Source organism: Gasterosteus aculeatus, chromosome 6 (assembly GCF_964276395.1).
Source record: "Gasterosteus aculeatus chromosome 6, fGasAcu3.hap1.1, whole genome shotgun sequence".
NCBI lineage: Eukaryota > Metazoa > Chordata > Actinopteri > Perciformes > Gasterosteidae > Gasterosteus > Gasterosteus aculeatus.
The window spans coordinates 11,875,199-11,900,025 of record NC_135693.1 but is presented as its reverse complement, the minus strand read 5'-3'; the positions used below and the strand labels follow the sequence as shown (position 1 = coordinate 11,900,025).

At 43.6% G+C, this 24,827-nt stretch overlaps 2 protein-coding genes across 8 annotated transcripts; both read right to left on the bottom strand.

Annotated features, from left to right (window-relative positions):
• Positions 1-544: 544 nt before the first annotated feature.
• On the bottom strand, positions 545-14,055 carry zfand4 (zinc finger, AN1-type domain 4). 5 transcript variants are annotated; one of them, XM_040179151.2, is made up of 10 exons: positions 13,584-14,055; positions 12,025-12,336; positions 10,838-10,913; positions 10,003-10,070; positions 9,673-9,884; positions 7,946-8,102; positions 6,268-7,470; positions 5,584-5,638; positions 2,095-2,212; positions 545-1,588 (listed from the first exon to the last, which is right to left on the bottom strand). In XM_040179151.2, exons 5-10 carry the CDS (start codon positions 9,819-9,821, stop codon positions 1,453-1,455), a joined length of 1,818 nt encoding a protein of 605 aa, XP_040035085.2. In that variant the 5' UTR covers positions 9,822-9,884; positions 10,003-10,070; positions 10,838-10,913; positions 12,025-12,336; positions 13,584-14,055; the 3' UTR covers positions 545-1,452. The 5 variants fall into 5 exon arrangements, with proteins under 5 accessions (XP_040035085.2, XP_040035083.2, XP_040035084.2 ...); XM_040179149.2 differs by having other exon boundaries at positions 9,673-9,859; XM_040179150.2 differs by having other exon boundaries at positions 9,673-9,859; positions 13,428-13,842.
• Positions 14,056-14,288: 233 nt separating this feature from the next.
• On the bottom strand, positions 14,289-24,616 carry washc2c (WASH complex subunit 2C). 3 transcript variants are annotated; one of them, XR_013467911.1, is made up of 31 exons: positions 24,340-24,583; positions 23,013-23,150; positions 22,668-22,832; positions 22,434-22,502; positions 22,137-22,310; positions 21,943-22,036; positions 21,796-21,857; positions 21,635-21,691; positions 21,431-21,538; positions 21,212-21,296; positions 20,974-21,033; positions 20,738-20,862; positions 20,554-20,644; positions 20,383-20,436; positions 20,099-20,299; positions 19,872-20,014; positions 19,640-19,750; positions 19,206-19,298; positions 19,028-19,123; positions 18,823-18,930; positions 18,558-18,730; positions 18,278-18,401; positions 17,768-18,118; positions 17,531-17,659; positions 17,287-17,388; positions 17,055-17,129; positions 16,783-16,905; positions 16,132-16,329; positions 15,353-16,039; positions 15,067-15,238; positions 14,289-14,966 (listed from the first exon to the last, which is right to left on the bottom strand). XR_013467911.1 is itself a non-coding variant. In XM_040179146.2 (31 exons), the coding sequence occupies exons 2-31, from the start codon at positions 23,148-23,150 to the stop codon at positions 14,821-14,823; spliced, it is 4,251 nt and encodes a 1,416-aa protein (XP_040035080.2). In that variant the 5' UTR covers positions 24,340-24,616; the 3' UTR covers positions 14,289-14,820. The 3 variants fall into 3 exon arrangements, 2 of the variants coding, with proteins under 2 accessions (XP_040035080.2, XP_040035081.2); XM_040179146.2 differs by having other exon boundaries at positions 16,783-16,842; positions 24,340-24,616; XM_040179147.2 differs by lacking the exon at positions 16,783-16,905.
• Between the last annotated feature and the right edge of the window lie 211 nt (positions 24,617-24,827).

Genomic DNA, 24,827 nt, shown 5'->3' with positions numbered 1-24,827 from the left:
GGGATGAATCCATCTGTCGACTGACCAATCGAAATCGTGTTTGTAACAGAGGGCGTCGACTCTTTGTGGTTCTTAGAACGCACAACCTGCTGGGGAAACGAAACCAGCAGACTGTATTCCAGTAAGACCAGCTTATCTCGAGATGGGGACTTTTATGAAGGAAGTTGTTTGTCAACTATATTTTCTACGTATTGGCGAGAATGAATGAGGGTTTCAACAGGTGCAAAAACAGTCAGCTCGTTGCTAAGAAACTAGCCGTAGGTCTGCATCACAACTCTTAATGCAACAGAAATGATTCTGTGACGACAAGCAGTTTCTCACATACTGGTCGTTAACACATGCACATACTCTGCACTTCTGCACTTTGCTATTTTGCACTGCTGGTTGGATGTTAAACTGCATTTCGTTGCCTCAGTACTTGTACCCTGTGCAATGACAATAAAGTTGAATCTAATCTAAAAAAAACAACAAAAAAAACACGGAGGACTATTAAAGGACAACGCAGCAGGACGTAAATGAGACAATTAGATGACTGACACACATGTATGTATGGAAAGAAACTTTATTAGAGCAAACTCCTGTAGATACTATAACAGCATTAAACGTTTTTGCAACAGCTGATCAATAAAAAAACTTACAAAAGATTTTTTTTATGGCAAGCATCTTACTTGTAGACATATCATAAATACCATAACCCTCCCTCTCCCATCCTAATACCGTTTACTCGATAGGATTACAGGATAAACAGATTACAACCGACACTCACACTTACACACACGTTGCATACTTAGTATTCTAAAAACCAACCGTGAATTAAATAAGTGTTATTCATTAATAAATATTAAGCATTTCATCAATGTGTGGGGGTGGACTGTTGTTTATTTTAAGAAAGATATCATTAGGGATGTCTTTATGTATGTGCCCATGTAAGAAAGACTTTAAGAGGTGAATAATAGAAAAATCTGAGTAACAACAACATACACACTTTATATGACAAACACAGAAATGTAAGCATCCTTCTCCCAAACAATAAGGACAGTTACAAGTATAAATATGATAAGCTCTAAAGTGCATCTGTCAAAGACTTGTCAAATGAAGTCATCAGCGGTCCTATCTTTTCGTTTTTTTTAAAAGGCAGACAAAACTAAAAATAGTTATGTCTGAACGTGCAGCAGTTATATTTAGCAGAAAACGACCTACATTACAAGCAGTGTTTTTGTTTGTTTTGCTTTTACGGAATGGAAAAAGAACTCTAACATAAAAAGGATAAACATCTTCACATTGTCGAAAATCTGTTCTTTCAGTCTACTCTTGTTAGTTCACACTTGGCTTTGCAGAATACTTTCTTAATTTTAAGCAAACTTGGCTGATATTAAAAAATTAAGATAAACGTAAAAAAATAAAAGCACACAGTGGTGAATAAGCTTCTGCTCTCAGCTGGCGTCGGAGGCTCTAGATCTTCGGCAGCTTGGGAGCGCTGATAAGTGGGTTGGTCTCTTGCAGTAATCTCCGCCCGGCACCCTTGTAGTCGAATGTGCAGTCGTGAGTCTCCGCGTAGCGGTGGCTGCAGCAGAAGTTGTGGCCGCACCTGAGACACGGGAACAAACAAATGTTTTGGCACCTATTTGAAGATCTAGAAACGCAAGACTTGACATGGTATGTTTAAGAGGACATACAAGTATTGGGTTTATCCAATCAGCCATCAAATCAGCAATCATAGAAATAGAGTCTCTGGGCTTCCTCTGCGTGAGTCAGTCCATTTGTAGAAAGAGCAACACTGCTCTTTCTATTAGATTCTATATGAACGCATTTCATGTACAAACACCAATGAGTGCACATCATAAATGACATTACTCAGTTTATTCCTGTGTTACACATTGTCGCGTCTGAGTCAGGAACGGGAGGCGACCCGAGTTCAAACTTCCAAGCTGCGAATAACTGGTGGCAGAACGAGCTGCGAACATGTTTCACTGGAGACACAGAGCGATGAGCTGAGAGACACAATGAGGGAAGATCACTTTCTACTAAAAAACGGCAGCGCCGAGGAGAAGAGTGCCGAACGGGTGGAGACGAGATGAGCAGCCGGGCTCTTACCTGCACTCGTAGCTGGTGGCCAGCCCAGTCTTCTTGCCACAGAGGAAGCAATGCTTTGAGCTCTTCTTCTTGCTGCCCGTGGGGGCCTTGACTGGAGGTAGGTGGTATGTCGGAGCGCCTGAGAATAGAACAAAACGTGCTTTTTATTACATACTTAATCTGCACACAGCTAGTTTGTGTGGCTCGGTTCGCTTCTGTGACGGATGTCACGTGGACTGTCTCTGGTGGCAAGAAAAGACACATGGAGATTTTTAGAAATCTTTTGTTAATTTTGCCTTCTATAAATTTTACACATTTAATTTGTTTAATTTAAATCGATCACAGTGATGACAGAGCCATGAAAGGTTGCATCAACACAACGGCACGAGGGAGGAAAATTGCATTTCTCTTTTCATGCCTTCAGCGCTTCTTACCAAGAATGTTTTTCGTCTTTTTAGCAGCTGTCAAAAGTGCAAAGCACTCAAACCTGTGAACTCAAACCCTGCAGCGCGGTCACAAATGCTAATGTGCTTATTAAACACGCCGGTCTGTACCGTTTCACTTTGTCTAAGTTTCTTTGTTGTAATTTCAATGCCCACAAGAAGAGTGTTTTCATTCATCAAGCATCAAGCCTGCTGTCATTTGCTTACATTTTCAGGCTTTGCGATCCGAACCATCACAAAGTGTTCTGTGCACTTTAATCTGCTACCACAGACATTCAAATACATTCAGAACCAGGACACATGATCACGCCAAGTGGACCTCACTTTAAATTGTATTGATATTAATCAAGAGTTGTTTTCTTCTAACCCTCCCCCCTAAACGGAGGATTATTATGTACAGCGTGCAGCAGTGTGGGGACATTATGCAGCTCACACAATAGCAACTTGTGTCACAAACTACTGTCGACGTCTTCATTGAAACTGACTGCAGTTCTGTCACTGATGACAGAGGTTGCCTCTAATGTTTCAGTGGCGCACAATGATGGGTTTGTTAAAACTGGTGTACCTGGAGTCTCTATGAATAATGCATCGGCTATACAGACCAAAGTGTGTTTAAGGTTACAACATTTTCCTTGTAAGTAATTCCCAATTTGTTTTACTGGAAACTCAATACAATCCATTTTTCCTATAATTAGTACCAAATTACAGTCACTGTCAGGAAACCGCTGGGAAATAATTGGGAAATGACTGATGTGTGAAATAATGCCTTCCTACAACAACTAGATGTTGGATTTCAATTAGGGACGTTCATACCATTTTCCTGACACAATACCAAATGGTCACAATAAAACTAAAATACTGAAAGGCTTCGTTTACATACTATGTGCAGACTTGCATTTAATTCATATTGCTGATATAAAATACCATTTAGAAAGCTGCACCCAATAAAAACATATGAGGGAAAATACAGGTCTGGTTCCCTAACTGCCAAATGCTACTATATCTGCTGATAACTGGCCACTGGATTTTATTCATCAGACAGAAGTAAAATGTCCTGATGGAGGAAATGGGGGATGTCAGATAAAGACCTCGGGGGTCTTGTGTGCTCTTCTCACACAGCGTGGTTACATGGATTCGAATAACTGGCTTAGTCGGACTGAAATCGAATTATCCGTTTCATGTAAACACCCTTATCCGACTACGATCCGACTAACACCCCTGGATAACTCGATCCGATCCAGTTGATAGTTCGACTATTGCGGCATGTAACGGTGAATCGCATAAGGAACTGGACTTTGCGTCTTTGCACATGCTTGAGATCCCGACGGCGTCTTCTCTCCGTTATAAAATCAGCCAATAGCGCCATTCGCATTCGCTGGGCTCCTATTAACTTCATGCAAAAATAGTAGAAGCATGTAGCTTCACCTTGCTCTCCGTTCGCCATCTTTCTCGTAATGTTGATGATGTTGGTTGTTGTTGGTGGTGAAGAGGTCAAGCGGAAATGGCTGTATCACAACTAGTTGTAATGAAATCAGCGCCACCTATCGTATCGGATATGACATGCTTTCGGCCAATGGTTCGATTTATTCACTGCCATGTATATTGGGATAATAGCACCTCCCCCCGAAAGATAGCATAGTCCGACTAAGCAAAGATTCAAATTATACCATCATGTAAACACACTGACAGAGGAGGGATGACTCACTTTTCTGCACAACAACCATAACAACGTAGTCAAGACAAGAACATGGTGGATTTAAGACTGATTGTTCCTGAATGTCCTCCCGACGCGAAGGATTCCCGTATGATCTGGTCATCCAGCTGGGCGAAAGAGAGGAAGACGTGTTGGTGGGCGGAGCCGGTTAAAGCAGCGAGTCATTCAGAAAGTGAATCTTTTGTGAATGACTCGCATGGAGGCGTGAACACCAGAGTTGTTTGATGGGTGGAATCTATTTAGAAAAGTAATTTCTCTAGAGATTACAGACACCACTCACTAGTCTTTCTGAAAACGCAGCTAAAGGAAGACTAACTTATGATTCATTGATGTGTGGTTGTTAGTCGGGCTGCTGAATGTCGATTCTTCGAGCATCATCAACAGGTTCTCAGCCGTTGGGAAACACCAGACATCATTTCTAATTATTAGAGGAAAATAGGAATACATTGACGCAATACATTACGTATCCTTATTTCTTACTGCAGTGAAAGCATTCGAGTGGTCTACATAAACAAGCGCCCTTGTGTGTAGGCCTGCCGCCCTTCGGATGTTTGTGCTGCTTCTGCAGTTGAAGGAAGAATGAATATTTAAAACCTCGGCTAGGCTTTATTGTAGAGTGCACACAACACGCACTGAAGGACTTCACAGCTTCCCCTCTGCATGCCAACGCACCTCTCGAGAACAGCAGCTAAAACCACTGGCTCAAACGTCCACAATTCAAATGTGCAATCTCACACAACTACAATGCAAAGCTCTTCATAGGCTTGTACTTTAGCAAAAAAAATAGGGCCTTTTCAGAGGGTTTTTCTTTTTTTGAAACAATGATAGAACTGTTGAGTCACTGCAGTGTTTTGCAGCCACTCTACAAGTGAAGAAGCACCGCATGCGGCTGGATTTTCTCCCAGTGAAGCAAGAGCTTTGAAAATCCCACATTCAGAGACTGTTATCAAAGAGGCCCGAGAAGTCTTTCCTCCGAGGGAAAAGCAACAGTCATCTGCTTAATGAGCGTTGACATTAAGAGTGAGGAAGTCCCGTTCCCTGCCGTCAGTTATCTGTCGAAAACTCTAAATGTATTGAAAAAAAGATGTTATCCATTGTAATATTTGTCATAGCCATTGTAATTAAACAGTTGCAGCACAAAACTATTTTCTTTCCTGCTGTCTGGCTCACACATGAATCGTGTTAAGGGAAACCCTCATGAAAGTCAAAGGTGACATTCAGTCTCATGATTTGAGTGGATTCTTTTTCACCACCCACACCCACAATCACGAAAAGATATTGAATGACAATCACAAACACCTTTTGATAGGTCATATTATCATAAATATGATTAAAAAACAGAAATGCAATTACCTATTCTGCCAAATGATGTCATGACTCCCCCAGCTGAGGAAAGAGGGGCGGTGGCCTAAGAAAATAACAAAGAGGAAATAATCTTAGAGCAAATCAATATAAACACAATATTAGATGGATAAAAAGTGAAGCGCACGTAGTTAGATGGACTCCATGATTAATGTCTTGAATACAAGCTGTTTTATATCATTTATGACTAAAAATTGCATTTCTCCTTATGTATTTAACTTATTAAAAAGGCTGGTTAATGCATTAAAATCCATTTCACAATGTAACAATTGAGCATAAAGTACCTCAACGTGTCAGGTGGATTCATCAACTACAACAGTTTGATGAAATATTTAAACTGAGAAGGAAAGTTTTGATATTTTATTTTCATCATCAGATATTGTGCTTTGCTCTAGGCCTAGAAAGATAATCACACATGGTGGCAAAACACATTGTGAGCTCATGACTGAAAATTCTCTTCTGATTGGCCGAGCAGTTGAATCCTGGGGAATTTCAAAAGCACAATGTATGCAGTTTCCTTCATCCGTTTGGTTTAATACAACAATAAAAAAAGCACTCTGATGAAGCTCACAAGGAATATTACATCTAAACATTTAGCATAAATAATACAAAATGAATAAAAGCGAATCCACAGATCCAATCTGGGCAGAAAGCACCAACGTCTCCCTGACTCACCGTGTAAGAGGCTGCTGCTCGCTGCAGCGGGGACATTTGCCTTATCAGGTTGTGCTGGAGGAGCCTGTTGGTCGGGATGGACGGCAGCCGGGAGCTGAGGCTGCCCGGTCCTGAGGCGCCGTAGGGGGGCGATGCCGGCGTGAGCCCCAGGACCTCTCCCAGGCCGTCCCTGCTGTGGTCGCCGTCTGCAGCCCGCGTGGAGTGAGACGCCAGGAGGTCAGAGTGTTTCAGGGACCCGACTGGCTCCTTCCAGGCCTGGTTTGCCATCTGAGCAATGCCTCTCGCTTCACTCTTGGAGATGAGCCCCGGTCTCTTGCCAGGTGACTCCACTTTAACACCGCGAGTGCCCAGCGGATGAGTCGACGCGGTGGCGGGGGGGTGATTGGATGCGCCGCCCGGCTTTACTTGTGCTTGAAGGTCGGGCTGTAAGCAGGAGAGAGTGGAATCAAAAGCCAGAGGCAGCGGCCCAGTCGAAGTCGGTGGTGAGGGGGAGCGCATATAAAATGGTGTGCCGAGGTGTGAACCATCGCTGGTGAGAGCATCGCTCGTCCCAAGGGTCCAGGTACCGAGAGGGGACGCAGAGACGGGGAACTGCTGCTGAGCCCCGACCCCGAGCGACCGCCGACTTTCCGGCTGGGCGGACACATCTAGACTCAGGGGGTCCAACAGTTCCCCAAACGGAGTTCCAGGTTGCACCGGCGCCATCAGCCCGGCAGCTTCCTCCAACAAACTCGGCCCGCCGGGCTCCCCGGCCGGCTCGGCCTGGTCGAAGCTCGCTTCAGGTGGACCCCTGATACACAGCGGCGGGAGCTGAGGGTACACGCAGTCCCGCATCAACCTGGTGCAGCCGATGTCCAACCGGGACACTTTGGGAGGGGGCCGGATCTTAGCAAAGGAGGGGCATGTCTCCCAGGGCTCCTCTTCCCGAAGCATGTAACAAGAAGGCGACGGCAAGGAGGGAGGGGCTCGCCTCGAGGCAGAAAAGTGAGCGGAGGTCGCAGCAGCGGAGAGCGAGAAGGGGTCCACGGACTCGTGGTCTGCGATAGGAGGTAGTTGTGCGTTTGACGGCCAAGGCTGGTTCATCTGGGAGAGCGAACGGAAGAGGCGATGGTGGTGTCGTGTGCTGCTGGTCGCTCCGAGGGAGCCAACGCAGGGATGCGGGTTGACGGAGGGCCGCGGTTTCACCTTCGCTGACTTCTTCGGCTGGAGGACACAGACACATTTTGTCCTCTTAGATGTACTGCACATTTAGTTGTATTCCCAACACTCCCTCCCCCGGTGTAAAACCGTACAATCATAGTGGTCATTTTACCACTTTATGCTTCTTGTAAAAATGAGGAAAAAATCATTACGCCACCGTACAGTTGAATGTATTGAAGAGCTCCATTGTCTTTGAAAAACACGCTAATCAAATTTGGTGCAGCACATTAGCAGAATGCAAAACGGATGCAAGCGTACATTTTTAATCAATTAAGAAAGGCAGGATTCTGTGTGCTGCAAGTATTTGACGTACCTTGGTTCATTATTTTATTGACGAAAACATCATAAAAATTAAACAGCTGGAGGATGGACTACTAATGTCGTTCACAAGGTGCTTTCATTCAAAAACAAGGTGAAAAGAGGCCACATTTGCCCTCTGTGATAGAAAGTACAGTCTGTAATGCCAACAGCTTCCAACCTTCTTGCTGAGGTTCATGTCCTCCATCTTGGCTTTGAGTAGCTTCATTTTGTTCATGGTGATGGAGTTCTCCAGGCTTTGCTGTGTAGCTGCAGAACTCTCTCCATCTTCCTCCTCCTCCTCCTCTTCTGCATACACATTGCACACCGAGCCGCCACTGGAAAATACGAGAAGCAAAAACACCCTTCCTATCAGGGGCCGTACGGCGCTGTCGGCAGTCTCCTCAGCGCTCACTGGACTAAGCTGCCACAACTACAACGGAGTAAGTAATCAATGTTAAGAACAACTCCCCACTGGCCTCATAAATATTTCGATCATTACATGTATTTGCACTTCTTTCTTGCAACCTAATGCACGAGCCTCTCTGATTTTCTGATATTCGGTTTGTTAAATAAGTATTAGTCAAATTCCTTTTATTGTATGGAATGCCGTTTTAGTCAAAATTAAATAAATGAATAAATACGTAAATACATGAAATATGCATTTCAAATACATCATGAAATAAAAGAGGCAATAAATACACACATTTCATAATGCCACTTTTCAATTCCAGAGTCTTTTATTTCATAATGCCGTTTTTCATTTCCAGAGACTTATTTCATAATGCCGTTTTACATTTCAAGTTCTTATATGCAAATCAGGGGGCGTGGCTACATCTAACATTCAGAACAGACAACAGAGCCGTGTGCAAAAGAAGGCTGGCTAAGGGACGTGAGATTAGCGCTGGTACTACAAGCACAGGTGCTGGACGCCCACCTCTGGATATTCCTGGATATTGGATTTCTCGGGTTGACAACACAAAGTTGTAACAGCGCTAATGTTGACTTCTTCAACTTGGACCTCTTCCACACGCACGCGGTGCTCAATCAGTCTTAAACAATTTAAAACTTCGTCGTCTATGTATACATCTTGAAGAGCACTTATCCAGTATTTCCAAAAAACCCTCAATATATGTCAAAATCGTATCTGCAGAAAACCCATGTTGATCGATTTGATCTGCTAATGCTAGCATGCTACCTCGGAGCCCACCGGTCCCTTAGCCAGCCTTCTTTTGCACACGGGTCTGTTGTCTGTTCTGAATGTTAGATGTAGCCACGCCCCCTGATTTGCATATAAGAACGTGAAATGTAAAACGGCATTATGAAATAAGACTCTGGAAATGAAAAGTGGCATTATGAAATAAAAGACTCTGGAAATGAAAAGTGGCATTATGAAATAAAAGTACCATGAAATAATTAAATGTATTTAATATTTATGTATTTATTGCCTCATTTATTTATTTCATGATGTATTTCAAATGCATATTTCATGTATTTATTCGTTTATTTAATTTGAACTAAAATGGCATTCCATATTATTGTGCATAGTTTTATTTGGACATTTAATGATATTGTGGCAGCATTGTTTGTGCCATTTTGGTTCTGTACCATATTTGAGTCGTGCGGTGTCGGGTGTAGCAATGGGGGTAAATGCTTCGCCGCAGTTTGGTTTAGTGAATGGAAGGAGACTGTGAGAGGGAGTCTTATTTTTAGTTTATTGCTAAATAGGCTGTTGTCATCTTTTGACAACTCATTTAGTCCTCCAGAGAAAGTATATGTTTAAGCGTTTTGTATGTGTGCTGTCCAGCACAATATAGGTTTAATTTCAATCATAAAACAACGGATCTTCACCTACAGATATAAGAACTGGGCTTTAAGACGGCAGGGAGAATTTGATAATGTGCCAACCTCATGGATTCAGACAGAGGGGTCAGGGTGCCGTCTCCCCTGTCGACGACTCGGAAGAAGTTTAACTGGTCATTTTCTCGGTAGACCACAAACGTGACCTGCTTGTTGGCCAGGCTTTTCTCCCAGCCCTCCTCCTTTGTGCCCTCCATCAGGTCAGTAACATCTTTGATAGGATCATCGATGGTTACTAAAGAGGAGAGAGTGGGGTTCAGCTGTCAAAAGAACGGAAAACCGCACATTTCATTTCCTTATGAAACAGAGCATTTGAACAACAAACGTTTGATAAAAGACAAGAGCACTCATGTGCAGTCCTTTGGGTCTTTTACTTACCTCTCCTGGTGTTAATTGGCCCTCCCCTCATAGCCAAGACCAGTTTCAATGTGCAGCCCTCTGCAATACTGCAAACACAGACAGACTGATGATCAATGAAGGACAACACACGGAGAGCATTGTAAACATTCCATGTGTCCGCCAATGTGATAGAAAAGCAGGAGATAACAGTACATTTCTACATTAAGGGTCTTTACTGAAGCAGAGGGGAGATGCTCCAATGTAACGTTTATAGCACTCACAGCATCTGGATGATTTCCAGAAGAACTTTAGTGCATGACCTGTAATTCCACTGGAACACTTTTATCTGATGAGCAGACGTTTCATGCCTACTGTACCTTCCAAGAATTAAAAAAACATGCTGCGGCGTAAGAGGCCGGTCCAGCAAGATCTCACCACAGGCTGCTTATGTGTTTCTTGTTCTTCTGAGTTTGTATCCCTACGGTTGAATGCACTTATTGCAAGTCGCTTTGGATAAAAGCGTCAGCGAAATGACATGTAATGTAAAATTAAGTGACAAGTACCAACAACATCATCACAATTTGCGGCCAGCAGAGCCCCGGAGGGTGAGGTCTGCATCATGTCAACTGACAAGAGTGGCAGGACGAGCTCTCCGACTCGTGTGACCGGTGTGTCCCCTTTGTCATGCGCCTCAATATCTCCGGCTCATTTATAAAATGTCAAATTCAATTAAGACAGAGTCACAACCAAAGTGCACATGTAAATTACTCTTACGGCGGGCCAATTCCAACACATTGCTAGTAATTGGTAGAACACGCTGGTCGTCTGTGTGAGTGCACTGCAGAAGACAAAGGGGCGACAGGAATAGATTTACCCGTAGTCGTGAAGACAGTTCTCATCCTCCAGCTCCAAATTGTTCCAGATAAGGTGTTGCTGGGCAACAGGGATACCTTACAGACAGTCAGAGGGAGTAGAATGCAGAGAATAACCAGCGTTGACAAGGACCGGTTCATATTTTATAGACTAAGTTCACACATATGACAAAAGGGCAAGATGGGAATGCTGCCAACAGAAGCAGCCGCACCACACTAAAGATGATTCATGTCTGCCCCCTAAAGACAGAACTATGTTATTGCTGAAAACTGGCAAAGGACCAAACAGTAGCATTAATAATAGTGCACTCTTACTACTTGTTGAGGTGATAATATCTCCCCATAAAGACAACTTATCTTGCAGCTAAACTTAAAACACAAGGTTGGTTGGACATTCAATTCAAAATGAAAGAGTGTGTCCAAACGTGACTGGTACTGTGTGGCTGCATCCTAATAAAAATACTGCGGTTGACAGCCTAAATAATACAAATGGCTTCTCAAAAGTATGTGCAGTATATTCATTGTGAAGAAGCTCACATGGTGAACTCGCTGACCCGACGCTGGAGGTGAGCCAGTGTCAGAGGAGGAGAAGTGTTATTTTCATTGCCGAATGGGTTTCTCTAACACACTTTGGCTGGCTGACCTCCACACACACACACACACACACACACACACACACACACACACACACACACACACACACACACACACACACACACACACACACACACACACACACACACACACACACACACACACACACACACACACACACACACACACACACACACCACTAAAACTGAAAACAGCAGAAAAGAAAGAAGATATGAAAAATATTCTTCATATAAAAAATTAAAAAAATACGAAGGGCAGCCGAGGTCAAAATGAATGAAAAAAACTGACAGATACTTAAATCAGAAGAAGATGGAGGTTAACCAGTTTTCTTCTCATTAATTTGACATTTAAAAAGGTATGCCTACCAATTAAGTCCACACCACAGACAATATAAAACTTTTAGTAGATACAGTTGTGCAGTTATACATAAACTAACAACTCCTCATGAACCCAGTCTAGCAGATAATTGATACAGCTTGCAGGCTCAATCACTGCAATATGACTTATTCAGTAGGGACACTATTCCTTAACAGCAGACTAAAGCATGCAAAGTATACATGTGTGTGCTTTGTACCTTCCAGCCTCTGAATCTTTGCCTTGACTGAAATGACAGCCTCGAAGGGCAACACACGCAGCTCAAAACAGGTCCCTGTCAGGGTCTCTATGAAGAGCTCCATAGTGTCATAGAACGGGAGCTTATGGTGCAACGCTCCCGCGCTGTCATCATTACAGAACGGCGGCTTCTTCCTGTCGGTCATCCTGTAAGGTCGGGCGAGGAACTTCAGGGACGTGCTTAAATGGAACGGCTGGCCCAAGATGAGGGAGAGAGGGACAAGCACTGCTCTCTAGCCTCACAACCGTCACACATCATGCAGCATGACCACAGCTGGGAGTAGAAACAAAGGAGGGTATGATCATCACAACTTTAATTTCTGATTAGTTAAAAAACACTCCTGTGGCAGTATTTTTTGACCAACGTATCAACTGCACTTTTAAGGCAGACAGGAATATATATTTGTATAGGTGGACAAAATAAATGTATGTGAAGTGTTGCCTGACTGGGGGATGTTCGCATCATGAATAACATAATTGAGGATTGCACTTGATATGGTAAACCAGTGGTATGGTATAAAAACTGACAGCACAACCAAAACCGTGCAATTATTTTAGAAGGAAAGACAGTGACAGCAGACCTGTGCAGACACCTCTTGAAATATTTAGTGCAGCAGTGGAGTAAGTCCCTGGCCAAAATGCAAGGGGATCAGGTGTGCTACATAAGCCGCGGTATGAAGTGTCCTGTGCCGGATCGCAGCCTCTGACTGATCACGTCTTGTGCCACTTGACTCAACATCTTGCAAAATGTCATCTGCATGAAGCTGACAGGTCAACCATGCTTTTGTTTAAAAGAGCCACGTGGAGTTCTTCGAAAATGTTAAAGTCAACCATAGCGGGTGCATGCCCTTCTACATAGCAATATATTCCATTGTCCCCCTTTGTGTTTCGGGGCTTCAATCGAACACGCGCTGTGCTCCAGAGACACAACACACTGACCCTTGCAATTGAGACGAGTCCACTTCACTGGGGACGCAACTGTGGCCTTACCGGGTCTCACGGTGGCGGTTAAGTCCACAGGTGAATAACCATTAAAGATGAACGGGCTCGCGGATCGATAATATTAGCATAACAGGCCCGGGGTGTATTCACAGAGAGACGTGTTGTCGACGGGAGTCATCGCGTGAAGAAAGAAAAATAAGACGCCTATGTTGTCGTTTGACGGGCGACGGCGTAACGTCGTGCGGATTAAACGTTAACCGACGGTGGTTGACCACAGCAGCGCGGTAACGTCAGAAGCCACAGAGCAAGTCAGATAACGTTACATGAGGAGAAACTGGGTCGACGTTAGCAACTCGCGTAAACACAACAGCAGCTAACGTTCGCAAAGAAAGGTGACCACGAGTCGTATTTTTTTAACCTTACTTTTTACTATGTAGTGTAAATTCCTGGTTGACGTCGGTATTTTCTGATCAAAACCCGCTCACCAGTAGCTCCCTTCTCAGATAACACGGTCGTAAAAAACGCCGCTACTGTTAGCTTCGGTTGCCATGTTAGCCAACAAGTCAAACAATGGCTAACCTCTCAGCGGTGAGCTAGCTGGGTGCTAGGCTACATCAGTCGGCTTCGGTCCGGTGTAGCGGTAACTCTCGACCGTGACGGGCGGCACTTCATCCCGGTGACCCTAAAAACCGCGAACGAAACGTAGTAGACTGTTGACCGCTGTCGGTGGCCGTGGTCCGCTGGTGGGCGACACCATCGTACCTGTCGAAAGCGGTTGAACAACACCTTTGTGATTTAATTTGATTGACAGACAAAGGAACCAACTGGCACCACAGATGGGGAAGTGGGCGGAACAGGAAATGATCAGTTCGTTAAAATCATATGGTTAAAACCGTGGGTCAAAGGCGGACACTGTCACATCCTCCAAAATCTGGAATGAAGAAATAAAAATATATTTTTCTACCAATGTCGTCGTTATAGTTGGTAATTATCACGGTTTAAAACACCATTTGAACGACTCGCTGTACATCGGTTAATACATCTTTGGCTGAGGATGATTGTCTCGGTCCCTTTTAAATGTTAATACACTCAAACAGTTAATTTGTTTTCCTTTTTTAATATTGACCTCATAACCCCAATGATCCAAAATATATACAGGAATAGTGTAAACGTTAAATATAATTCTCAAGTTTAGTCGGCTCCCTGCCCCATTCAAACTGAACAATATTGATAAGTAATAATAATAACAAGTCCGGAAAGAAACAACACAAGTGATCACACTCATTTCAGATAGAAAATATTTATTTTTAGTTATTAAAAATGTCCATTTTCATCACAGGCAAAGTTAAGAAATTGGTCAATTTCTTTTCAATAAAAACATTGTCAAAATGCCTAACAGTAAGTACACTAATTTCTTATAGCTATATGGTGCAAATCCAAAAACATATAATCTCAACATGGAAAAGCCAAATGATAGACATTTAAAACAAATTACTGTTAATTTCTGCATGCTTTGAGACAAAGCATATGGTAGCCGTTGCTGATAAAGTGCTAATATGTATTATAAAGGTGAACAGTACATTGTAACTGTTACATAATATGATCTGAACTGAGATGATTTTGGAAGTGCTGTCAGAAGATGCTTGTAATAATTTGCATTTTAAAATCTATATCTGGCAAAAATAAGCCCCAGTATTTATAAGATTTCAAATTAATAAATAATCAACAGTGTTTCCGATCTCCAATCTTACAGCCTCCAAATGGCAAAAGAAATGAATCCATAATTATACAAGTCTTGCGAATCAGAAACAACAGTTCAGTTCCCACCGAGAGCATTAAGTGGATCTTCAAATGTGTTGCTTGGATCCGCAGCCGTACTGGTCTCCTGAGGAAGTGGGGTTTTCTTTGACTTTTGGGGAGCCTTCGTGACTGGTTTTACGATGCTGGGTGCAAAGATGTCATCTTTAAAGAATAAAGACATGGACAAAACATCCAGTTAAACACAGATTTAAAAAATAAAAAAGGACAAAATTGCAAAAAACATGAATGCTGGCATGCTTACCCATGTCATCATCAAATATTGACTTGGTCTCTACTTTCGTCTTGGACTTCTGTTTTGGTATCAAAGTGTCCGTCAGATCAGCGAAAATGTCTATGTTGTCATCGAACAAGCTGGCATCAAGGGTCTTCTCTTTGTGCTTCTTGAGAACTTTAGGCACCGTGGAAACTTCATCCTGAAAACAGCAATTTGGCAAATATTCAAGACATGAAACATTTCAAACTTTATTTCAAACTCAAGGTCTACATATTCCGATGATGGCAAAGAAATTACCAAAAATAAAAGATACCTGGAAGATGTTCTCCTTTGAAAAACTACTGCTGCTTTTGATTCCTTTACTACCCGTGGAGGTGTGAGCGGAGCTGTTGCTCACTCCAAAGATGTCCTCATCGTCGTCCTCTTCCTCCAAAAAGGACGTGGCCACGGCTTTTTTTTTTGCTGACCTGGGTTTGACCTTCTGGAAAAGGTCACCCGTGTTGGCATCAAAAATGGATGGGAGAGTGCTTTTGTCTCCGTCTGTCTTCACTCCCACCCCACCGCTGGCCTGAGGTTGCGTCGTCTTGGCGGAGGGCGTGTTAGTGACTGAAGTGGCCCCAAACAGACTGTCAGAGGCAAAAATGTCCTCCTCACCAGGAGACGGAAGCACTTTGGTACTGCTGCTGTCTTTCTTTCCGCCGTTTGTGGACACGGGCAGCTTCGGTACCGGCGCCGTGGAGACTTCAGAGAGGGATGGAGGTGAAGGAGAAGGCGAGGAGGCGGGCGGGCGAGCGGGTTCAGCCAAGCTCGGTAATATCGGACCGGCCTGTGTCTGGCTGGATTTATCTGGCGGAGGGAATGCTAAAGCAGGCAGGCTCGGATTGGGCCCTGGAACGTCTCCACCCTCGGCCACTCCTTTATCCAGTAAAGCTCTTTGGGCTGCTTGCTGCCTCGCAGCTCTGGACTGGGGTCTCCTCTGAACAGAACCTTTGGCACGACTCTGCATGACAGAAGAGTTGAGCTCGAAATATCAATATCCAAGCAAACAAAAAGCAACTAAAAGATTTTCTCCTCAAGGGATTAAAAACCCACCTTGTGCGCGCTCTGCAATGTTGTAACCTGAATCGGGTCGTTGAAATTCAACCCTCCCTCGAGGTCAGTTTGGGCTCCTGTAGGAGTTGTGGCAGGGCCGGGGCTCAGGCTGGAGTTGGAAACCTTAGAGGAGGAACTAGGAGCTGTGCCGGGGAAAGCACCAGGGAGCAACGCGGCGGGGTTGATCATCAGATTGGCCTGAATGACAACATCAGACACGTCAACACAATAATCTGTCACGGCGAAAGAGAGACAATGGACCCTGAACAGTTAAGACTATGTAGACAGACGTTCCCATCGAACTACACATTCACAACTGCTCTCTTTTCAGTTTAACGCATTGGTTTGAAGAATAAGAAAAAGAAGAAAAAAAACAAGACGGTGGATGGCAATGAGGCAAGAGCAAGGTGTAAAGAAACTGATAAGACTGAAAGAAAGTGAAAACATTTCCAGCTTGAATCCAAAAAGATCTTCATTCTTGTGGTCATGCAGCTGTATCATAGCAAAGCTTTTACGTATGAACACGAGGAAGCCCCAAAAGAAGACACCTTTAAAGTGAAATAGTGTAAGAGAAAAAAAAGAAGACACACAGGAATCAAAGTGAAATGTCAGGAATGGAGCTTTTTGTTTAAATAAAACCAAAAACATTACTTGAAGTTTCCCAATCCTTGATGAGGAATCTTTAGGTTTTACAGGGTTTGGTGCAGGCTTCTGTGTGGTGAGATTACGGCAGTTTCAGAATTGAATCCAATAGAGGCATTTCTCGACACAACACTGTTAAAAAGGTTTTTAAAAGAAAAGCACGTAACATAGGCAAAAATGAACTGTATATTAAAACCACGTGGACAAATAAGTAAATGTGTTTATGGCTCAAAGAAAACGAAATGGCGCATGATACGAGTATTCGCTTGCAGTAGACTCACCTGAATCTCGGTTGCAGCTTCGGGACTTGCGAGTGGCGCTCTGTCATCAGGTCTACTGGGCTTCTCCGCTACTTTCTGACAACAAACATGAAAGACAATTTAACGTCCTGCTGATGATTAGAAATTGTGTGGTTCAGTTCGATGGCGATTTATGCAGCTGGTGTAATATGCAATGTTAGGGAAGCAGGAATCTAGTATCATTTGAATTGTTACAAACAAATCAAATTGCTACCGGAGGAGGAGTCTTCGTCTTGACGGAGCCGAACAGGTCGTCCTCATCGTCTTCTGCGAACAGACTTGTTGTCGCTGGCTTCTCGGAGCTCAGCTTAGAGCTCTGAAAAGTAAACAGTCGTGTATTGTTAGCATCTTGTAAAAGTCATCTGCTTCTGCTCTAGTAAACTAAAAAAAACGCCACATTATGAAGTATCCAGTAGAGTTAAACATTACAAACGGATCAGAATATCTAACACCCTGACCTCAGCTTTCCCCGAGGGGGCAAACAGGTCAACATCTGGGTCGTTGTCCTTCTGCTGCGTCTGACTGAACAGCAGCTCCTCATCCTGGAACACACCTGTGCTTGTCGTCTGTGGCCGATCCTCTGCGAGCTGAAAATAAAAGACACGTTTTACACCTTCACCGCAGACAAAAACGCACAACGAATGCAACATTTGCATTCGTGCGGTTCTCACATTCACCGCATGAATCAGACAAACCTTTTGAGTGCTGCTCGATGCGGGTTTACTGGGTGTGAATATTGGCTCATTCCAATCGGATTCATCTTCCTCTTCATCATCGAACAGACTAACAGCGTTTGTTTTGACTTTCTCCTCCTTCTTGACATTGGGCGGTGGGTCGTCTTCAGAAAGGAGGCCGTCTTCATCCAACGGGGTCTTTGTCTGCCTGCTGGCCAGAACGTCAATGCCGCCGAAAAGACTGAACCCCCCGGCAGGCTTCTTTTTACTCTCGCCGATGTCTGTCGAGGGCGCCGATGGGTGCGGCTCAGGGGTCTTCTGTGCTGAAGGCTTTTCTTCTGACTCCTCCAACAGGGAGGACGACTGAGAGGCCTAAGAATACAGGTACTGTATGTTAATTTCATCCCAGTTTCGGTTTAATTGGTGCTGTTGTGAATGAGCCAATTATTTCAGCCCTTATACCTTAAACTTTCTAAAGCCCTTGCATTCTTTTTTTTTTAATTCCAAAAACTAAATGATAAGCGCACTCACTTTAGCCGCTGAGGCTGCGGTGTTTGTGTTGAGAGCAGGTTTGATGCCAGAGAGGGATCCCGTATCTGCATCGTCGTCACCCTCATCTTCAAACAACAGGGCGACCCTCTGAGGTTTCCACTGGCTGTGTGAAGAGCGACACAGTGAGAGGATGGGTACGAATTCTGAGCAATACAATGAATAAATATATATATTCAAACTGGGGTTGACAGGATTTTAATACAATTGAAAAAGTGAGCCGGTTTGCTTTTGCACTGATCCTCCTGACGAGTGTGAATACCTTGACTCTGTCGCTGGAGCAAACAGGTCGTCCTCGTCATCATTGTCAAAGAGGCTGCTTTTGTGAGAGATTTTGGCAGCGATGAGACCAGAGGGAGCGCTGACGCTGGTCTTCATCCCTCCTGCCTTTACTTCTGACTTCCCCGCACTATTTATAGAACTCACCCACTGGTCCTGTCATTGAAATGTTCAAGAATAATGTTGTAGCACATTATAGGCACCGTGGCATCCTGGTATGCAGCAGTAGAGTTTGTGTAGCCTCGTACCTCATCATCACTGAAGAGGGAGCTGGACACGGCTCTGCTGGGTTGCGGTGTGGAGGCTTTTGTCTGATGAGGTTTTGCTTTGGACTTTGTAGCGGAAGCAAACAGGTCCTGCGAGGTGTGAAGAACCAAATTAATATACTCGCATCAAAGCGGAAGCTAATTAAGTTTTGCCCACGTGTGGGACTAATCAGTTTATTATTCTCACCTCTTCTTCCTCGTCATCAAATAATGACAGAGGCGCCTTGCTGGTTTTGCCCTGGCTTGTAGGCTCAGGCTTAGACTGGCTCTTAATGGGAGATCCCTATGGACGGCAAATACACAGTGTAATTAAGTGTATCTCTTCTGTTATCACTTCCTTTCTAGTGAAGTGAAGGGAGTCGTACCTGTGTGTCTTCATCATCAGAGAAGAGGACTCTCATTTGAGGCTTCTGGGTCTGCTTCACAGCAGCCTTAGTATGATCTGGAGCCGGTCCATTCTATATGCATAACATGAAGATGAACATTTAATATGAATAGTTTTCTAAATCATAACGTTCTTTCTACAAATACAAGATTTAGTCTTGAAAGGAACGCTGAAGAAAGAGAACTGAACTATATAGAGTAAAAGCCAGAAGTCCACTAAAACTAAATCAAATGTGACCTTTTCTCAGTCTGCACTTGACTACGGCACTCAATATACTGACCTCAGCTAGCGCTGCTCATTTAATGCCACCCATGCCTGATAAATTACCGTGCGAGTCAATGTAGACAGGACCTTCAAAAGTGGCATATTGCTTGTGGAAGCACCAGAGTATATTGTTAAAAACAGTATTCTGACCTCCATAGATTTCTCAGACGCTTCGCTGGGAGTCGGCTGACATTTCTTCAGGCTCTCATTGAGCAAGCTTTGCGTCCCTGGTCCAAACATAGAGATTGCGCCTGCTGGCATCTAAACATAACGATGGGGAAAAAAACATAATTTACATCCACCAAACAATGTGTGATTCATTAAAACTATAATTATGTCATTATGTTCAACCACATGGAGACACTTGAATGTTGATTTTTACCTTTTTCTCAGGTGGTTTAACCTGCTCCTCCACTAACTCCTTCTTGCTTTGTGCCGGCGTCCGAGCAATGTACTTCTCACCGAATATGTCGCCATCGTCTTCGTCGAAAAGATCAATAGCTTTCTTAGGTGTCTTGTGTCCAGCTGAACGAGAGGGGGGGTTGAGAGTGAGAATCCCACCAGAACCCAGACTACCGCACTGACGGGCCAACTGTCTCGCGCACTTACCGGAGTCAGACTTTATCAGGCTTTTACCGCTGAAGAAGTCATCCTCCTCGTCCTCATCATCAAACAGCCCACCTGCTCCTTCACCAAAAGCAGCCCCCGCCGGAGCAGGAGTGGAGGCAGCATTGGTCTTAGGAACTCGAGTCCCGTTTTCCTTGCTCGTCACTGAGTCAGAGTCGAGCCCTGAAGGGAACAGGCTGTCGTCTGCGGAGAAAGAAGGAGGCCGTTGAGCACGAGGAAGCCGACAAAGGCTCGATTCTCGGAGTCATACGAGATAATGCTTCTACCTGGGAATATTGAAACGCCACCTGCTGGAATCTTCTTTCCCGATATGTCCGATTCTTGAATGGAAAAGAAAAGGTCTGTGTTAATCTGCAAGGCTAGTTTTTTTTATCTTCTTCTATATGTTTGTACAGATCTTATGTAGAAGTCTTTGTCTTGAAAAACTACGGTCTTACTTGGAGTTTGAGATGTGCTTCTCATGCTTTCATTCAGCACCTTTTTGTCTTCGGACGTAGGAGGTTTTGGAGCCTCGGAGAAAAGATCCCCCTGAATGACAGAACACAATACAGCACATATCCAATTTCAGAGTAAATGGGAATGAATAAGCGTGAGCTCGGAAAATCCTCAAGTTTAATATACCTCCTCATCGTCGTCAAATAGGCCTTTCCCACCACTGAAGAGGCCTCCTTTCCCTCCAAATGGGGAGAAGTCGTCATCATCCATCTTCGGTGGCTTAAACATGTCATCACTGTCCTCGTCAGCCGCTGTTACACAAGGTACACAAACAGTATTGAGGATCACACCGAGAACAATGGGCCCGCTGTGTAAAGAACGAATGCAGAAATCATTGTTGTGATGATGAATGAAAGTCCTACCCTGTGGCTTTGCAGGCTTTGGTCCTTTCCTGCCTTTACTTTTCTTCTTAGATGACAATGCTTTAAAAACATGACATGGTAGATACACAAAACCGTGAGCATGCACATGCAAACATGTAATTACTTAACTCAAATTCAGACTCTGACGCCAGGTTTTCCCCCAAATAAATGTGAAAAAGTGGATGTAACAAAAGGGAGATGATGTACTGCCAGTTGGTTGATATCGACTGTGACTTACACGTGCGATCTCCCTCTGGTTTACTAACTGGTTCCCCTTTGATCCGGGCTGCCAGCTCATCAGCAAAAGACGACGTGCCAGTGTTCTGAATATGATGTATCACCAAAAAAAAAAGATTAACAATGTCCCGGAGAAACTGAAGATCGTATATGAATCATTCCAGACCGAAATAACCAAACATATCTCATCAGTATTCAAGCAAAGTCATAACAAGCGAACCTTCGTGCTGTCGTTGTCGTCATCCTCATCCCTGTCTGATTCTGCAAAAATGTCAGAATCCTCATCCTCTTCATCATCCTCTTCCTCATAACTCAACATGGATGACTTCTAAGTGAGTGTAGGAAGAGAATTCAAATGACAATTACGTTCTTCATCTTGAATGGAATCTTTAATGTGTTTTAGCAGGCAGGCAGTCAACTGTACCTTCTGAATACTTTTGTGGCCTTCGTCCTCCTCCTGGTTGAAGTCATCATCTGAGCGCTGTTGAATAAATAAAAGTATACATTGAAGTTTCCTTTGATGGTGCAATATGTTAAAATAGTAACCTTAAATAACACTATGAAAGAAAAAGAAAAAAGTCTTACAACTGATTCTTTGCCATCTTCGCTCTCAATTACGCTGTCTCTGTCACTGTCAACTGACATTTCTGGAAAGAGAATCATACAAATGTATGAGGGAAAGTAAGCAGCATAATATGAAAGTGCCTGAAGAATCTGTCATAAGAATATTACCATCACTGGAGAGGTCACCAAGTCCAACCTCCTCTTGTTCCATGAAGGCCTGGGAACCAATCAGATATGGAAGTGGTCTATCCACATAGAGATCCTAAAAGACAAGGACAAAACAGACACACGGTATGAATAACATTCATGTAAAGATGCATGATCACATGCATTACCGCACTGCTTTAAGAATCACAACACACCTTAGGCTCCAGAATGGCATCCACTCTGTCTGTGACCTCATCGTCCTCTGAATCAGAGTTTCCCGCTTTGATGTCAAGATGCTCGAAGGCCGACTCCAGCACCCTCAGACCATGGCTTACTGCTTCCTGCATCTTAGGGATCAACTCCGCTTCTTTCTGCTCTCGAGTTTTTACCTTTTGAGGGGAAAAAAAGGACTTTCACAGGGCGATGCTTGTGTATAATGTGTCCTACATACTGAAAATAACAATACTCCACGCAATCAAATGTTAAGACGAGGAAAGAAGATTCCATTATACCTGATCAGGCTGATTCTCCAAGGCATCAGTCTTGGGAATAGTCTCTTCAACCTCTTCATCGTACACTCTCTACAGGACACAAAGTGAAAAGAAGTGTTCTATTACCAGATGGATTACATTGTGTAATCTGCAAAATGTTCCTACAAAAACAAAACAACCCAAACAAATGGATAATTGTCACAGCAATAGTAAAACAAGCAAAAAACAAAAACAAAAAGAAGAGGGGTAAATTACATTTTCTATAAACTGTGTATTGGAAAGCATGAGGAAGTCATTAAAGACAGAGTGCAAGCAGCTATCTGTGGCTTTGGTGTCACGGATCAAACTGTCCAACTGCTTTTCAATGTCATGTGTCTTCGACAGCATTCTCTGAGAGAAGTCTTGAAGGAACAGGAAGAGCTGTAGAGGAAAAAAAACTACATGAAGACAGTTGCACAGTTCTTTTCATTATACCAAAGCACAACAACAACTTTTACAATCTCCTCCACTACGCATCTTTCCGCAGGGTTTTTCAGTCTATTCCAGAAAAGATGATGAGGATTTTGTATTTGTAAATTGGGAAGAAAGTTTCTGACTTACTCCTGAGTCAGCTGCCAGGGACCAGTCGGCACTGCTCCGCCGCATCTCTTCAAGAGTCCAGGGTCTTTCCCAAATCTGAGCATCGTTCCCAAGGGGTTCGCTTCTGCCATTTGCTAATCCCTCCGGCAACCCGCTCATCTGCAATCAGGTCAGTCGATAAAACATTCAGAAGGGCTTTAAAGTCTTGTGCAACAACATGGCTTGAATATCTGTTTTATGTTCATTTGTACAGAGTCAATGATTAGAATGAGTCTCAGTCAACAGACTGTTTGAATATAAAAGCTTGTTGGAGGCAATAACAGTTATTTTAACTTTAAATAGCAACAACAAGCTATTATTTTAAACCATATTGCTGAAGCCTAAACCATAAACTGTAGGGATGATGTTATCTTTATTTATTAAGATATCATCTTAAACGTAACATTAACTTAGAAATAAGTAATGGATCTGCTGCAGTACTGATGTTGATATTACTGGGATAATAAAGGAACAATTTTTTGTGGGTTCCCTTCATGGTGTTCCTCCAAAAACACTATGCAAACTGCTGAATACTCCATCAGTTAACCTACTGTATCTATATCTGTATTCATCTATGACATAACAAGTACAATATTTAACAGAGAAATAGGCTCTGTGACAGGACTGTGGCATTCTTCCAGATAGGCCCAGTATATAAATAACTCCAACCCCCCAAACACATCGTTCACATAAACTAACGTTAGGCACAAAACCTCATCCCAACGTTTTTGTATGTCATTACGGCAAATGGCAAAACCTACTGGATTATATTTTCCACATAGTCCCGGGTCAGATTTTATGTCAATAGAACAAGTTGAAAGAACTGATGACACGTTACATTCACCGTGTCGAGCCCTGGTTTCCTGCTCATGGGGGTCTCAGTCCGAAGGTGAAGGTATTGACTTTGGTTTTAAAAAGAGTTACAGAGATGCCACATCACACATAACTCGTTCGCTGACGTTAACTAGTAGCGTTACCTTTCCTTTAACTAACGTTACGTCAGGGTAGTTTTTACTGTTAACACGTTCGATACAGCACATTATAGCTTCGGGCAGTAAAATGAGGTTACACGTATGCTGGTGGTCAACACGTTGCGTCGATAAACATACGTCTCGATTCCATTTACTATTGCGAGCTTCCACATTCCGCGGGAGTTGTGAAAGAGAAAGCGGGGACTGTTTGGTTAGCAGCTACCGTCAAGGCAAAGTTAACGTTAGCTAGCCAACACCAACCTTAGCTTCGGCTCTTCCAGGGCGACACACAGTAAGTTAATACGGCTCTCCGCAACGAGAGCGCTTTTTGTGCTTACCTTGAAGAACTCTGGTCAACCGCTGCCCACGACGCTCCACTGTGGTCAGAAACGACGCAGGAAATAAGCTCGATTATGCTAAATCTTGGCCTTTCCCTCATTGGTCTTCTGACAGATCAGCCATGTTCTGTCTGCAGACAGTCACCTGACTACCGTCGCCTAGCAACCCATTGAAAGTGGGGCGGAGTGGAACAAACCAAGAACCAAAGAGGGAAAAGGTCATTTCAACAGCTCGCTGCTTCCCCTTGAAAGAGCCGTTTCACATCATTTTAACATCGAGGTCACGTGTAGGGCACCGAACGAGGTGGTGTACTTACTACAACGTCACCGGAAGTCATTTTTGTTTTATTTACCAACTCATTCACTCCTCCACACGGTAGTGCCAAGTTGTGTGTGTGCGCCCGCGCTCATCTGCATTCAAGTCGCGGGACCGCGCGGCGTGAAGTAGCAGACTTTGTAAAAACATCTAGGCCCAATTTAAAAAACGA